Source organism: Chelonoidis abingdonii, chromosome 8, assembly GCF_003597395.2.
Source record: "Chelonoidis abingdonii isolate Lonesome George chromosome 8, CheloAbing_2.0, whole genome shotgun sequence".
Lineage (NCBI taxonomy): Eukaryota > Metazoa > Chordata > Testudines > Testudinidae > Chelonoidis > Chelonoidis abingdonii.
In genome coordinates, this window is record NC_133776.1 from 11,771,830 (window position 1) to 11,789,736 (window position 17,907).

The 17,907-nt window shown below is 39.2% G+C and overlaps 1 protein-coding gene across 1 annotated transcript in view; it reads left to right on the forward strand.

Annotated features, from left to right (window-relative positions):
• Positions 1-17,907, forward strand: part of GNB4 (G protein subunit beta 4) — a 53,335-nt gene that overhangs the window by 10,241 nt on the left and 25,187 nt on the right. The window contains exon 2 of the mRNA XM_032783736.2: positions 13,621-13,714. Within this exon, the coding sequence (XP_032639627.1) occupies positions 13,658-13,714 (57 nt within the window). The 5' untranslated portion in view covers positions 13,621-13,657. The remainder of the gene's footprint in view (positions 1-13,620; positions 13,715-17,907) is intronic.

Sequence of the window (17,907 nt, forward strand, 5' to 3'; positions counted from 1 at the left end):
GGGAAGGGAAGTCATTAAAGTGATGGTCTAGATCAGAGATCAGCAACCTTTAGTATGCGGCTCACCTGTTTACCTTCCACGCCTGCAGGTTCGGCCGATCGCAGCTCCCACTGGCCGCAGTTCGCAGTTCCAGGCCAATGGGGGCTGTGGGAGGTGGCGTGGGCCGAGGGATGTGCTGGTCCCCACTTCCCGCAGTCCCCATTGGCCTGGGGGAGGCAGCAGCCAGCACATCCCTCGGTGCGCGCCGCTTCTTGCAGCCCCCATTGGCCTGGGACTGCGAACCGCAAGAGTGCTTACCCTGGCGAGCCGCGTGCCAAAGGTTGCTGACCCTGGTCTAGATAATACTTAGTCCTACCATGAATGCAGGGGACTGGACTAAATGACATCTCAAGGTCCCTTCCAATGCTACAATTCTATGATTTCTGACTAGGGATAGTCAGCTATATGGATGTATGGTTGGTAGCAGCAGACCAAAACTACATAAAATATCTATAAAAGTTCAAAAAACCATAAATTGCAACTTTTTTGATAATGCTGTTCATCTAAGAGTTTGAACAAATTTCCATTCCTGAAAACTGTAGGGAAAAACTTCATGCCAGCTTGTGAGCTAAGGTAATAAAATTCTTTAAAAGGCTGAAGTGGAAAGTCCAGAGATCCAAGCAAATAGCTAAATTAATAAAGGAATTTCCAGTGTTGGCAATTCTCACTGTTTTATCATGAGTTCTTCAATAGTTTGGGGTGCATTAAAGCCCCAGCTGCTGGAATTGTGAGATTGCGAGTCTCACCCTAATGGTTGCGGAGAAAAGCTGAAAAATGCAAAGCAAATGTACCCTGAAAACTCAAACCAGAAGACAGATAATAAATTTTATTCTTTTTAAGCCAATTTAATGATTTTTGAACACTTGAGGTTGGCAGTACTGCATTAGCTTCCATCCATGATTCAGTCTTTATAGTTTGTCTCAATTTATTTTCATTTTAATTTAGAAATTAACTATGCACAAAACATTATTCCTCAGAAACAGTACCCATGATATATTTTGAAGCTTAATGCAAAAAGAAATACCTCTTATGCTCACTAATAGAAAAAAGCCAGCTGATAAAAGCTGCAGTAGCACAGAAATACTTATTTGCATCATAAAGTTATGGGCCAAAGGGACTTGGACATATTTTGTAGCTCTGAATGTTGATATATAACTGTCTGTGTTGTATATTGGTATTAATATATTTGTAGTGAGTAAATATATTTTATCTTTCACAGTTTGAATTTAGCTAAAATTGATTAGTGTGTTTCCAACTACACAGTAAATTGCTCTATTGTAAATGTATGAAATGTGGCTGAAGCGCCGAAAATATTCTTTGTAAGAAGTTCATATTTTGTTTTCCTTGTTTTGTGATTAATACTTGATTTGAGGAGTAATGGATTGGGAAGTTCAGATGTATAACTGTAGGGGAGAGGTGGTTTTAGTGGGCTGCACAGCCATAAGGAAATGCCTGCTTTCATATGGAGAGAATAAATAGCTTTGAGCTACTATTTAGGTTTTCAACTCTGAAATTAGCTTTTAAAATGGCATCAGGTTCTCCCTCTCAAACTTGTACTTTTGTTTGCCAGAGTCTAGAGCTCCTTGACTATCCTGAATGCCTGGCTCTCCGAATCCTCCCAAACAACTGGATAGCTGATCCTATCTTCTCTGAAGGGGCTAAGATGAGCCCAGGGTGAGCTGTGCCTGCCTCTTAAAGATACTGAGTATCAGGGGGTAGCCATGTTGTCTGTATCCACAAAAACAACAAGGAGTCTGGTGGCATTTATTTGGGCATAAGCTTTCATGGGTAAAAAACCTGAAGTTTTAAAAAAGATATTAGGATGTGACACCTTTAAAAGCACCCCAGGGTACATGCGCTAGTTTAACTTCTATCTCCCTTCCCTTTTTTTCATTTATCTACACTTGTCAAAACCAAAAACAGTGCACAGGTGATTTAAAAAAAAAAAAAAGTCGATTGTGCCACAGTGGATCCTTCACTTGGAATTGAAACTACAGAGGATAGCCACAGATGTGGTAACTGCTTCATCTTTCCCCCTCATATGATAGGGTATGATTCACAGTTTAGCAAAGAGAAGAGATCCGGCATACGTGACTCTTTCAAAATGCAAGTTTCAAACTTATGGTTAAGTTACTTGTCTCATGCTGCAACTGAAGAACTGAGTAATGTTGTGTTTTTTATAACAAGCATTTTCCCAACCTTTTTATGTATAAATGATTCAGTTTGGTGTGGCTTAAGATATTTGGAACAAGAATCTAGATCCTCTCTTTTTGCATTTAACTGTGACTCCTGAAGTAGGCTGGAACACCCTTACTGTCTGGTCACAGGATTTAACTCTTAGACTGGGGTCGGCAACCTTTGGCAGTGGCCAGCACATCCCTCGGCCTGTGCCGCTTCCCGCAGCCCCCATTGCCCTGGGACTGCAAACCGTGGCCAGTGGGAGCCAGGATTGGCGGAACCTGTGGATGCGGTAGGTAAACAAAAGACCCAGCCCGCCAGGGTGCTTTCCCTGGCGAGCCATGTGCCAGAGGTTGCCAATCCCTGTCTTAGACCTTGTCTACATGGGAAAGTTTCACCTGTATAACCTAATATGAATTTAAATTGATTTAACTAAATCAGTGCCTACTTGTGTGGATGATGCTCTTACTTGAGTTTAAAAATGGCTTTTTCTTATTTTTAGCTTAAACCTGTTCCCAATCAACTCAAGTTATACCAGAAAAAAGCCAAAATTGATCAGGAATAGGTTTAAGCTTTTAAAAAAAAAAAAAAAGCAAAGCCATTTTAAAACCTAAATAAAAGCATTAGCCATACAGGAGTTTGCATACATTAGGTAAAGATTAAACTGGTGTAACTTTCTCATATAATCAAGGCCTTAGATGAAAGTGAATGCATTACTTACTTTTAGTTGAGCTACTGAAGGAATGAAAGATGCATAGAAAATATAAAATATTTGGAACTTACTCTTCTCTTCCTCCCCCCCCCCCCCTCCTTGAAATTGTATATGGACTCTCTTCTCTCCTATAACCAGGCAAGTAATGCTAAAATAGAATTTTAATAATTTCAGAAGTTAATGAAACAGGAATACATTTAAAATCACAATTTTTCTTTCTAAAGTTTCATCAGTACATGTAAAATAAATTAGTACTGTAAGGAAGCTTCAATTAAAACTTCCTTTTAGCATAATACCAGCTTTATCCAGGGAATTTCTATTAGGAAACAGACTCCTTATTTTTCAGCAGGAAGGTTGCCTGCACTTAACAGTTGACAGTATTGTACAGATTCTTCTTATATAAACACAACCTTTATTTTCCAGAACACTCTGACAGTGCCATGCTAGTTCTGGAATGTAGTGTAATATCTTGCTTCAAGGGATTTTGCTGCTTTATTTTAGTAGAGGTGATACTGAAGTATTTTTTTGCAAACCACTGAAGAGTCTTTATCCTTAAGAAAAGCTTCTGTTAATTTTTCTGCTGTCAAGTGACTTTTTGAGAAGGATGTGATGCTGCTTGAGCAAACGTTTTTTTATAATTAATTCTAGAAGACAGATGAGAAGCCATCAGAATGCTTTATAATCATAAATGATAGCTGTAATAGTTACAGCATCCTTGTCTTCTTAGTAATGTATTTGCATAAACAAAAGGGGGGATGACAAATAAGTAGGAAAAAAATTACTTTTCAAAACAAAAAGCCTAATGTCTAATTTAGGACAATCTTTTGATGGATTTAAACTTGGAAATAATTGACCAAAAAGGTATTTTTTATGTTGTAACCCATAACAAAATCAGTGTTAGTGCTTAGGGCAATATATTTGGATAATCAGTAACTTGTAAAAAGACAGATGTTTATATCCCCTTGTTTCAGTATCAGATGGTACATACAGCTCTATACTAAAATTCCCAGCTGCATAATTATGCAGACGGCATAATGCCTCACTTTAACAGCAGTACCACAGAAATGGGGGTGCAGGGATGATGATGTAGAAGACTACTTGTATTACACATCTAATTCTTTTTTTTTTTTATAAATGACTGTTATATAGTAGTACATTGCTTTCAGTGAAATGCATGTAGCTGGTACTGCTGGGCTATGTTATAGTTGCCCTTTGAGTGAACAAGAATGTCACTATTCTTTAAAATTAAATGGTCATATCAGAAATTGCATATATTCAAGTGAATAGTCACTTTGACATGAAACACGTGTTTGTTCTGAGATTGTGTACAATACGCTAAAATATAGAAACTGACTTCCAGTTTTAAATTGCATACCTGTTTGCACATTTGTTTAGCACTCACACTGTAGTGTATTCTCATGCATACATGGTTAAAGAGCTGCTTGGCTAGCTGTGTGTGCATGCCAACCCCAAACTTGCTTGAGAATAGTTCTCCATTCAAAATATTTTCTCAGTACTATAAAATAAAAGGTCAATAAACCAGTTTAGTAAATATCACAGAATTGGTTACATTTGTGTATGTGTGTTTTTTTTTTAAACCCCCAAACCTAATTTGTTACTGTTGAAAATCAGTTCAAACCAAAATGGCTTCTGTCGTAATTTAAGTGTCACTTCAGAAGCAGTGCTTTATTCTGTTAAGTAGCATAAATTTATTGGAGTCACTTCGAGCTCTATCTGAATGTTCTAGTAGACAAGTAGTTAAATATTATGTGGCTTATAATTGTGGTTTTGCTCAGAAAAGTGACTGAATAGCACCACCTTTATCAACATCTGCTCTGTTTTCAGAGTTACTTCTGTTTGCTAACATTCTTTGCTACCTTTCTACTAAACTGCAGAATCACTTGCTCTGTGAGTGAGCTGGGTTGTCTTGCTGTAACCCACATGATTGTTAAATTCCGCTGGAGAAACTTTATTACATGTGGTGATGAGCAAACAAAAAAGAAGAATTGAATTTTAGATCACAAGTTGAGTTTGCAGGGATGGCAGTTAGGAAAAAAACCTTTTTTTGCTTAAAAACTGAAATGAAGGTGATAGATACATAATGCTAAAATGTCAGTTTTTAAAGGCACCTTTCAGAGTATACTTTTATACAGGACTTTATGTAAGACGCTAATATTGAAATTGTTTACTATTTTCTAGTATTCTTTCCTGAATCAAATATAAATAGGCAAATAGATTAGAAATAAAGCCTTCTTTAGACATTAATTTCTAGGATTTCTCTTATATATGTACTTGGTTTAGAATAGCAAAATTCATTTTAAAAGTGAACTCAAATATCCCTCCTCTTGTGCATAAAATATTAGTTCAGCTACTAATTTTTCTATTAAATATATTTCCACTACACGTGACAAAGATTAGCTCAGGTTTTTATCACTTTTCCATAGTTTGTATATATAAAAATAGTGTAATTCTGTCTGCATAATGTTTCAGACTTCCGTTAGTCACTTTTTATGACACATTTAATCTGTCTTCCACGGAAAATCCTTTCCCAGACCAAAGTCCAGACTTGGAAAGTAGTGCAGTATTCCTCTAAAACTGGATCAGACCAGAAGGTTATCTATGCATATACTGTCTTGTAGTTTGCAAGTTGCACATGTATATCAGGAATCTTGCAAAATCATATTCTGCTTATATCTGTGTTCTGTTCTGAGTCTGATATAACTGTCTAGCTGAAAGGCCTCTATTAGCTACAGCTTCTTAGTCACCAGAGTATCTGTCTGGTGTGCTGATGAAAAGCATATTGAAGATTTAGAGACATTAAAAACCTAAATCCTAAAGAGAACTAGGTACTTTTAATCTCTTGGTGGGGATCTGGTTCAAATTACTATCTTAGTACCTCTGCAGCTATTGCAACACAATACAAAATTTCCAGTGTCTAGCTGTTTCAGTGTTATGTTGGAAACAAGTTACATAACCAAAGCTTTTTCAGCATAATTATGAATTATATTTTAAAAAATTGAAATTTTGTACCCTTAAACAGAATGAAGTAGGTTTTTTGGAAAAAATCATTATTTAGTGACTTACCAGAGTCTCTGCGAATCTGTTCCAAACTCTAGTGGGGTTGTGTGGTAGTAAAAATGTACCAATACGGTACATGCTGGAGTTGTGTTAGTGGGATGCAACGCAATGAAGGGCTGGATGTTGAGACCTGTAAAATAAGTAAAGCTAGTCTTGTCTTGTGTTTTCCTCTTCTGAGTAATATTAAATGTAATAGAAAAACATTTTGTGCAGAATACCTTCTTCCTGCTCTTCCTTAAAATATTTTATACATAAATCTGCATAAGAAATTAATATTTTTTTTTAAATATGTTCTGCTAATATCCTTCCTCTTAAGAGGCGTTGGTTAATTGTTTCCTGTTTTTGTACCAGAGCTATAATGGAGGCACATTATTTTAAAACGCTTCCAAAATGTACAGAAGCGCAACAATAGCTGTGACCTTAGAGAGCAAGGTCACACCCAGGCCCATTTCCTGTTTTGTTCTTGGGGAAACTAAAGGTTTCACTAAATACTGGATAAAACTAAGGAACCATCTATTCTGCAAATGTTGGGGGGGAGGAGGGGTTGGAGTGCGGGGGGGGGGAGGAAGTTATGTAAAGTAATTACTATTTAAAAGTTTAGATTTATAGTGTTAACAAATCACACAATTTAGGAGTTGAAGTTTTCCTTCTAAACTTGTTTTTATATCTGTTAATTCTTTTCAGAGTATATATAGTGCTTGAATAGGTTCTGCTTTTTCTTTATTTGTGGATAAATATAACAGGAATTTCCAATAATGTAGAACTGCACCCCTCAAAACTACGTAATGTTGAATTAAGTTTTGGAGGATGGAAAGGGTGGGGGGTGTGCTTGTGTATGGTTTGTACAGAGACAGAGGTGTCTGAAGCCCTTAGGTTTGGGACTGTGTCCTCTGTTTGCTTGTACAGTGTAAGCTTTATGTTTGCAGATCTTTATTTTAAAAACAGAGAGAGAGAGAGAAAAGAGAATCAAAAGTGCAATACAAGTAAAATTAGAAATGCAAAAAGTACCCCCACACTACCCTTCTTCAGTGCCTTGGGAGAGCAATCTTCTTTTCCAAAAATCTCTGGGCAGTGGAAGTGTATCAGTGCAATGTAACTCTGAGTTGGCATGACTTTATTTTAGCAGAGAGCTGTTGCACACCTGGAGAAGACTGTTTTTAAAACTCAAAATAATGATTACTTTGTAGTACGAATTTGTATAGCTACTCTAGATCATCAGGATATTTACTTTAAACAAGTCCTAACTACTGTTCCCTCTAAGCTGTGCGCGCGCACACAGATCCTAAGCCCTATGCACGTGGCAAAAAACTGTGCGCACAAAAATTTGCACAGAAGCACAACAGTTTGCACAGAAGACATTTTTTGCGCACACGGCCTGTAAAAAATTAGAGGGAACGTTGGTCCTAGCCCAGCCAGAGATTTTGATTTCTGTAGGCTTTGGTCATTCAGTTGTCATACATAATTTGCTTCCCAAATAAAATCAGGAAAGCTCAATAAGAATTTTTTAAAAAATTTATTGAACTTGCTACTCTTTTTGATCTATTTTTTAGAATGGTAAATCCATTCAGACTGAAAGAGGATCAAAATATAAACGTGGATTCCTGAGTGGCAAGTAAATGATATTTCAGTATTTGATTTTAAGGCGTCAAAAACGACTATGCTAACAGTACTTAGGTCATGCATAGTTTCACTAAGCTAGGAAGTATTTCACCATTGTGCTGCAGCACATCCTGAATATGTAAACAACTATTCATTCTGAGTTGCTGCTTTGCAGTAGTAACTTTCCTTTCCTTCTAATCCCCTTCTCAGAGAACAGAAACCTATTTGCCTTGTCCAATTTAAATAAAAGTTTATTGAAGATGAGCATGTAAATTACCACTTCACTATAACATTAGTCTTATCAAAATCAGACTGTTACAAAATGTATAAAATACCATTCTGAAACACCACCATATTAAAGTACAGTGAGCATTTTTGCACACACAAGGCATGGCTCAGTCCTCCGTATGTTTGGACACAATATTACTCATGTGAGTATCCTCAAGAGCTTAAATGGAACTACTTTACATGAGTAACATTACACATGCATATATGTCTGCAGGATTGGAACCTGAATTTGTATAAGTGAATCATCAATCCTGTTAAGTTTGAAAAGTATTAATCATAGTATCTGTTAGGGCTGTCAAATAGTTAAAAAAGATTGAGATTAAAAAACAATTAAGATTAATTGCAGTTTTAATCGTACTGTACAACAATAATAGAATACCATTTATTTAAATATTTTTGGATGTTCTTTACATTTTCAAATATATTGATTTCAATTCAAAGTGTACAGTGCTCACTTTCTGTTTTATTACGAATATTTGCGCTGTAAAAAAAGATAAAAGAAATAATATTTTCAGTTCACCTCATACAAGTACTGTAGTGCAATCTCTTCATCGTGAAAAGCAACTTACAAATGTAGAATTTTTTTACGTAACTGCACTCAAAAACAAAACAATGTAAATCTTTAAGGTCTAGAGGTTCACTTAGTCCTACTTCTCCAATCACTAAGACCAACAATTTTGTTTAAATTTAAGGGAGATAATACTGCCCACTTCTTATTTACAATGTTACCTGAAAATGAGAACAGGTATTTGCATGGCACTATTGTAGCCGATGTCGCACGGTATTTACATGCCAGATATGCTAAACGTTTGTATGCCCCTTTATGCTTCAACCATCATCCCAGAAGACATGCTTCTGTGCTGATGATGGGTTCTGCTCAATAATGGTCCAAAGCAGTGCGAACCTACACACGTTCGTTTTCATCATCTGAGTTAGATGCCGCCAACAGAAGGTTGATTTTCTTTTTTTGGTGGTTATGTAGTTTCCAAATCGGAGTGTTGGTCTTTTAAGACTTCCGACAGCATGTTCCACACCTTGGAAGACCCTTCAGATTCTTAAACATTAGGTCAAGTGCTGTAGCTCTTTTAGAAATCTCACATTGGTTCTTAAATTGATCATCATCTCCTGGGTCGTCATTTGAGACTGCCATATCCCAAAGTATATGGCAGAATGTGGGTAAAACAGAGCAGGAACGTACAGTTCTCCCCCAAGGAGTTGAGTTATAAATTTAATTCATTTATTTTTCCAGTGAGCGTCATCAGTATGGGAACATGTCCGCTGGAATGGTGGTCGACACATGAACAGGCATAAGAATGTTTAGAATATCTGACATGTAAATACTTGCAACTCCAGATACAAAAATGCCATGCGAACGCCTGTTCTCACTTTCAGGTGACATTGTAAATAAGAAGTGGGCAGCAGCATATCCCATAAATGTAAACAAACTTGTCTTAGCAATTGACTGTACAAGAAGTAGGACTAAGTGTAGTTGTCGGCGCTACAGTTTCTCATTGTTTTGTTTTTGAGTGCAGTTATGTAACAAATCTACATTTTGTAAGTTGCATTTTCATGATATAGAGATTGCACTACAGTATTTATGAGGTGAATTGAAAAATACTATTTCTTTTTTCTTTTTTACCATGCAAATATTTGTAATAAAAGTAGTAGAAAGTAAGCACTGTACATTCTGTGTGGTAATTAAAATATTTGAAAATGATAAAAAACAAACAAACAAAAAAACCCCAAAATATTTATAATACATTTCAATTGGTATTCTATTGTTGTACAGTACGATCAAAACTGAGAGTAATTGCGATTAACTTTCTTAATCAATTTAATTTGTTTTGAGTTAATTGCTTAATTGACAGCCCTAGTGGCAATAACTATATGGCTTGATGTGTGGATTTTTCACATCCGTGAGCGACTTAGTTAGACTGATACGGGTCTGTAGTGTAGACCAGACCTTTAGTTACTGACATCCAGCTTAATGTTCTACCTGACTTCAAATATGAAGTATATATAGAGCATGCTCTCAACCGCTTCATATTTCTATGTAACAATAGTATACTTTTAGAGTTCAGACATTTATTAATGAAGTTTTTCTCAGACTAGCATTCTGATTTTTACCTGCTACTAGCTATTTGGCTGACAAAAATGTGCCTGAAGTTTAATAAATAGTTCAGCCAGTCTTGGAGTATAATTTATTATATTGGTACTATTTACAGTGAATTATTGATCTGCATGGCACATCATAGAACAAAAACTGATTTCATTCCCAGAAGAACTTGCATCCAGTTACAGGGACACCATCAACTTAAATAGAGCTTCTCAGAAATGTTTTAACCTCCTATTAAAAATAAGCACATAAGATTACTGTAATTGAAACTTTTGCCAAATATCTTTTTTAGTTTGTGCATTTGACAGTATTTTGTATCTATGTAGCTATTTTCCCTTTTCTTTTGTGTGGGTTCAGCGTTCTGGAACGGGAGGGAAAACATTTTTAAAATAGGAAAATTTGATAGTAAAACCATCAGTTGATAGACACTGACACAAATATAGTACTTGGTAAAAGTTACAGGAAACTTTTTTTTTTTAGTTGCTTAGGCTTTAAATTGACTGTTTCTAGGAGGAAATAACCACAGGGACCAGGGCAACCATATAAGCACACACACTAGTGATTGCAATTTTTAATATTTGATTTTATTTATTTTCAGAAAGAATGCACATCATACTAGTGTTCACTATTTTTCATCTTTCACTAATAATGCCTACTATTATTGCATTCAGTACATTGGGAGAGTAAAGTAGGAAACGGATGGTAAATTAAAGTAATAATTGCCTAGAAAAGTTTCATAGTGCTTGTAATGTCTTGTAATTGACATAGAATTTATAGATTTAAAGTAGGAAAGTCAAACCTGTGAATGTAATGAGTGGTATAGACAATGGTATGATATCCAGTTGAAAATATTTATTTAGATTTACAATCTTCCTGGTAAACATCAAGTACTTTGATTTGCAGGAGAGAATACAGGCATGGTTAAAATCTTTATTTCAGGGATAAGTAGCTGAAGTATCAGGTTGACTCTGATACCTATTGGAAGCATGAGAAGATCAAAGTGTTTTGAAAGATTAAATAGGTATTGATAGAGCTTGTCGTGCATGTTTATATTTGGGCTGGAGAAGTGAGAGGGGAATCTCATAACTATAATATCTGATTTAAAACTTATCAAAAGGCACTTTAATGTCCTTTCCTAAGAACCCTCTGAGGTAATGTATTAATTTGTTTGTAAACTACTTGGAGCCATGACCTCCCATTTTAGCTTGTAGAGCACTGTGCTCACTCTTTTTGGCTTTGTCTACACAGGCACTTTAACCATTAAAATGTTTTTGTGTCTCGGGTGTGAAAAAGCACTTCCCTGAATGACGAAAAACACCAGTGTGGACAGCGCTTCGTTGGCGGGAGCCGCTCTCCCATCGACGAAGCTACTGCCCCTCATTGGAAGTGGTTTTATTTTCTCTCTCCTGGTGATGAAGAGCATCTACACCTTATACCTCACAATAGTGTGGCTGCAGCAGCACAGCCATGCTGTTGTAAGTGCGCAGTGTAGACATAGCCTTAGGTTATAACTCCACTGTTATACCTAACTCCCCTCCACACGCACAATTTCTAGCTCAGGTTAAGTAGTGCTTTAACCTTCTGCTGTCTGCTCTGTGTGGTGAGGTGAGGGGTGTGTGTGTGGTTGATAGGCGGCCTGATGCTCAGGTAATTTAGTGGGGATGCATAAGCTCAAGTCAAGATACCACTCATCAACTAATCTGATCCTCTGTGCTGCTAATGAAATCACTCTGTAACCCCAGTGTTGTTTTTGAGTTGTGATTGCTCTCACTCCAGGTAACTAGAGTGTAGTAACTCAACTGTTGCAGTGAAGACAGGCCCTTCAAGGCCATATGAAATGCCTAGCATCTGTCTAGTACAGGGATTGGCAACCTTTGGCCCATGGCTCGCTAGGGTAAGCACCCTGGCGGGCCAGGGTGGTTTGTTTACCTGCTGAGTCTGCAGGTTTGGCTGATCGCGGCTCCCACTGGCCGCAGTTCGCTGCTCCAGGACAATGGGGGTGGCAGCAAGCGGCAGCCAGTACATCCCTCGGTCCGTGCCGCTTCCCGAAACCCCCATTGTCCTGGGATGGCGAACTGTGGCCAGTGGGAGCCATGATTGGCCGAACCTGCAGACCGGCAGGTAAACAAACTGGCCTGGCCCTGGCGGGGCTGCTTGCCAAAGTTTGCCGATCCCTGGTCTAGTAGAACAAGTGTGTCATTAGGTGAGATTGAAGGACATTGTAACTAGAAACAGTGCTGGATGCAGTGTCCTGGGAATTTGGGGTGAGGGATGTGGGATGATAGCTAGATTTACTGCTTTATCAGACTTCCTCATATTTATGGCTGATTATTTTAGGTTTCAGTGTAATAAACTGGGTGAATATTGCTCAATCTTCCATTTTTAATGAAGTGCTTATAGTAATCATGTGTAGCTAATTATAGTCTGGAAAAGATGTTGGACATTTCTTCCCAGTAAGAATTTAGAGGTTCCATATCTAGGTGTTTCAGATAAGATACTTAATAAGTTTCCTTAACTGGCCACGTCTTTATCTTTAATATTTGTAACCATCTAAATGTGCCCTTCTGTGGTAGCAATACTCTTGCTTAGTGCTTCACAAACCCAATCTCATTCTAAAAAGCATTCAGATGTCACCTGATCTGTGCTCATTGTGTTTACGGAGGGGGAGTTGTTTTTCTGTGGGCAGGTTGGATTGAGAGCTCTGAGTCAGCAATCGTGGTGTCACTGACTGGGGCTGGGATAGCGAAATGACTTGGGGAAACTAGTAAACAAAAATAATACAAGCAAAATGTTAAAAGTTGCAAAACCTGATAGTTACTTGTTCACATCTCCTACTGTTTGTATGCATTGTCTGTTTAGATTGCAATCTCTGCAAGGCAGAGCTCTGGTTGCACAGTGCTTAGCACAGTAGAGATGCTGATCTTGATTAAGGCCTTTAGGTGCTAGCACAATACAAATAACTTTGGTGGTGGAAAGAGAGACAGATTAAGTGACTTCACCAAGAACATCCTGCTCCAGTGGAAAATCTGATATCTGAACTTGAGTTACTGACTCCAAATTCTGTGCACTGAGTATTAGATGACTCTTACCTCTAATCAAAAATGTCTTCCTATGAATTTGTCTTGTACAGACTTCTGCATTATAGAAGTGTTTAGTGTAAAAATAGGGTCTAGAGCAGTGTCACTGCTTATTGTCGCCATATTGGGGTGAAGAGGCTGAAACGTCTACATTGAGAGAGGTCAGCGAGTGAAAAACAAATCTAAAAATCTACATGTATTCATTAATAGGTCTTTCTAAATTGCAGCTGGTGTTTCTGTTCACAATTGCCTTGTAAACTGTTCATGATATAGCATGGGGTGTCCAAACTTACTGGCCCTCCGAGTCGCAACTAACAATCTTCAGAAATTCGAGAAGTGGGGCACACTTAACGGGGGCCAGGGCTTGGGGCTTTAGCCCCACAGGAGGCATCTGATGGGGGCTAGGGACTTCAGCCCTGCTCCTCCTGAAGCTCTGAACCCCTCCTGTCCCTTCCTTGGAAATACTTGGAAATGGAGGAAATGGGGTCTACACAATGGAAATTAATTTTCCCCCTCTTTTTTTAAATTGGCAGATTTTCTTTGCAGTGAGAGAGAAACAGCTTCAAGAGGATGAGTGAACTGGAACAGTTACGGCAAGAAGCAGAGCAACTGCGGAATCAAATCAGAGTAAGAATTACTATTTTCCCAGCCCTTAGTTATATTGGAGGAAAAACTTGGTGGGAAAAAATGAGGTACATATGTCACTGATGTTTAAATCATGCAACCCTTAACATCTTTTCACATTGGATTAAGTCAATAAAAGGTTCAAAAAGCTTGAAACTCCACCCCTAATTTTCATTCATTTATGTTTACTATTGCAATTTAGTATGATATGGAGTGTCATCCAATATTTTGGAGTCCTGTGGTAAGAAGTTACATAACTTCCAAAACCCAGGAACAATGAGAACTAGTTAAGGACACTGATAATGAAAATTTAACTTTTTTGGACTGCTACTAGCCTTTCTACTACTATTGTTCCTGATTGTTAGGTAAAATGCTTGAGTACTGACTGAGAGACGGTATCCCGGGTCAGGAATCATGCCTGTGCTCTTTTTCCTTCTCTTCCCATTGAAATTATTTTTCAGATGCACATCTTCCCTTTCTTCTGCTCTGTTTTAATTCAGATTATTCACCATCAATAAACTGATTTATTGTATGGTATCTAGTGGTCTGTCAAGAAGCTATTGCAGAATACATCAAAAATGCAGTGACTGTTCTCAGTGAAAAATATGTAGGATATCAGTCTTATCTGTGTTTTCTTTCTAAACGTGCAGCATCTACAGACTAGGTCCGCGGTTCTCAAACTATGGTTTGGGACCCCATTTTAATGGGGTCACCAGGGCTGGTGTTGCCTGGGATGGAAGGCCAAGCCCAACTGCCTTGGGCTGAAGGTAAAGCCTGAGGGCTTCAGACCTGAGTGGTGGGCTCAGATTATAGGCCCCCATTCCCGGGGCTGAAGCCCTTTGGCGTTGCTTCTAACACCCCTAATACTCAGGCGGGGGGGTTGAGTGGGCTCAGGTTTTGGCCCCCCCTCCTGGGGTTGTGCAGTAATTTTTGTTGTCAGAAGGGGGTCACGGTGCAATGAAGTTTGAGAGTCTCTGGACTAGACCTGTGTAGGAATGCTTTACCTGGAGACACACAAAGGAAGTTTTAGTCCTAGTCAATTTCATTATGTGGTGATTCTACATGTAATTGCCGTATATATTCGATCATAAGTCTATTCGTTTATAAGCCGACCCTAATGGATAAGTAAAAATGGAAAATTTTTATAACCCGTTCATAAACCAACCCTATAATTCAGGGGTCAGGAAAATTCGGCTCCCGGGCCATCAGGATAAGCCACTGAGGAGCCAAGATGGTTTGTTTACCTCAAGCGTCCGCAGGCACGGAGGTAAACCTAAGTAAACAGAGTGTCCTGGTGCGCCCGCTGCTTACCCTGATGGGCCGGGACAGCAACTGGTGGGGAAATTTTTGGGGGGAGAAGCTGGGAGTCAGGGCAGTAACCCCACATGACCCCACCCCTATGCCGGGACTCCCACACACTCCCTATCCCATCCCTTCCCACCTTATCTGGGAAGGGCCAGAGGAGGATGTTTCTGACCTGGCTGGAGCTGCTCCGGCAGGCTGGGCAGCGCAGCTGGAGCTGCTTTGTCAGGCTAGGCAGCACAGCGTGGCCACAGCATGTTCCAGCGGGCTTGGCTGGGTGGCACGGCCGCAACGTGCTCCGGCGGCGTGGCCACAGCCTGCTTTGGGGGGCGGGGCCGAGCAGCATGGCTGCAGCCTGCCAGCCCTGAAGCAGCTGAAGGCTGAGGAGAGAACAGCGTGGCCAGCGGTGGAGAGACTGGCCCCGCCTCTTCCCTTCTGGCTGGGCTGCCTCTCCTTGCTCCCTCTGTGTGGGGGCAGAGGCAGTGTCCCACCTCTCCCTCTCTATACCCGTTCATAAGCCGACTCCCTTCTCTGGCGCTTCCATTTTTTACTAAAAAAAAAAAAAAAAGTAAAAATTCAACTTATGAACGAGTATATAAGCACTTTCAGCCTGACGTCAGTTGTCTTGTGATAATCTGCTGCCTACTCAGTGTTTTGAGCATTGAACTACTGATGAAGATATTGTCCATGTGCTGTGCATTTGCCATGCATTAATTGTTTTTTTTGGGGAGTGGAAAAGGCTTGTAGTAGCACATTTAGGACTCTTTTGAGACTGATTGTTCAAGGTTATCTGAGGGAGAGTTCTGCGTCACATGTCCTTTAACTAACTTTCCCAATATGTATTCAAACGTAAGGTCAAGGCCAGTTAATGTCAGAAGAGTTACAGCACTAAGGACTCTCCCTAGCTGACCTCAGCAATTTGGTTAAATTTAGCCATTATTTTAATTTAATCTTACATTAGCACTCCAGTGTACTGAGTGCTGCACAAATATTGATGTAAATATAATGTTTCAATTTCTTCCCCAAATGATATGCCTTGGAAGTATCTGCCCCATTGCAGTTGGGCCTGATGTAGTCAGTCTGATCTTATAGGAAATGGCATTGGGTGAGGAGTGAGATTGGTGTGGTGCAGAATACCTACTGAGCAGTTACTTGGCCAGTGGAACAGGTAGACCTCTCAGGAATGTCCTCACAAGAATGTCCTGTGGAGCTAGGAAGCCAGCAGGATTTTTTTATATGGGGACATAATTTTACTGAATTGGGTAAAATGGGTTTAGTAAGACCTATATCTCTGAGCCCCACATCTGCAATTGGAGCCTGGCAGGTGTACCTCTGAAGTCAGTAGGGCTCTATATTGGCATTGGTGTTGGCTTGCATGGCTCAAATTGCAGGATTGGGGGCCTTATAAAATTAGTCACAATATATTAAAGAAATAAAAAAATGTAATTTTGTATTACTATACACCTACTGTTGTCTGTTCTTCGAACTCGAAGATATCACTGATTGGTTTGGTTTCTGTGAACACGTGAGTGGCTGATTAGACCAGTTTGAGCTTGAACTGTCTGTGGCACACTGAACACAAAATACTGCTATGAGTTACTTGATTAACAGCGGACATGCTGCTGTTGCCATGTTTATGCTGCTGGCACTTCTGCTCTGCCTCAGCAGTTCTCCTCTGCTCATAGACTGTAGCTCTAGTATGGAATGAGGCTTCACCGGGTAGAACGATCATGAGCGAGATCTTCCCAAAACTCTGGGTCAGTGTTGAAACGCCTCAAAGATAACTTGAGAGAGTCCTTGAAACATTTCTTCTGGCCTAGTTAATAGCTTGTAATGTTTCCAGTTCAGGTCACATTGCACAATCTGGTCAGTTTTTAAGAAAATAATTACAGACTAATATTTCAGTTAGGTGAGGGGTCAATCTTGCTTACTTGTTAAATCAGTTCAAATTTTTCTTTCTAAGTTCTTGCTCTGAATTTTGGCTTGGGAGGGTAGGACACAGTAGTTCTTATTTTGATGTACTGCTGATGGTAAACATGATATAATGTCCTAATTCTAAATTTTTGTTTGCTCACATAGTTTGTGTTTCTAGTAAGAGAATAGCAAATACACATTTTCATTAGTTATTTTTCAACCTTCTCCAAATAAACCAAAATGTAGGTGTAGATTTAGATGAGGGGCATTGCAAAGTGTTTCAAAGATGAGGATCTTATATCTTCACCGGTTCTTTTTTTGTTATAAATGCTAAACCACCTCTCTCAGAAAACTGGTCCATAGGATGTACCTGACTGTTGAAATAAATGGTTCTTCTTCGAGTGATTGCTCCTCCATCTCTATTAATCCATTGGTGAGGACTGATGTTTTGGCTAGATTTTGTTTGTTTTTTAAAGAGAGAATTTAGAGAGAGAACAACATTCAACTAAAATAGGCTGCCTAGCCCTCTTCTTCTAGCTCTAGCAACTGGCATCCATTAAACCAAAGGGAACCGTAAATGATTTGGGGGGGGAAAGTACCACCAATATTTACATATCTAGGATGTTTATATGTAAAATAATAAATATGATGCTGAAGCAGCCCAAATTACAGATACACATAGTAAATCCATTTATTTCTAGTAAATAAGACGGTTATTCACCTTTGTAACTGTTGTTCTTCGAGATGTGTTGCTCATATCCATTCCAGTCAGGTGTGTGCGCGCCGCGTGCACGTTCGTCGGAGAAAACTTTTACCCCAGCAACACTCGGCGGGTCGGCTGGGCGCCCCCTGGAGTGGTGCCGCTATGGCGTCAGATATATACCCCAGCCAACCCAGCCACCCTTCAGTTCCTTTTTACCGTCCGTGTCGGTTGTTGGAACAGTGGAGTGCGGCTTAGCTGACCTCCACCTTCCCTAGCT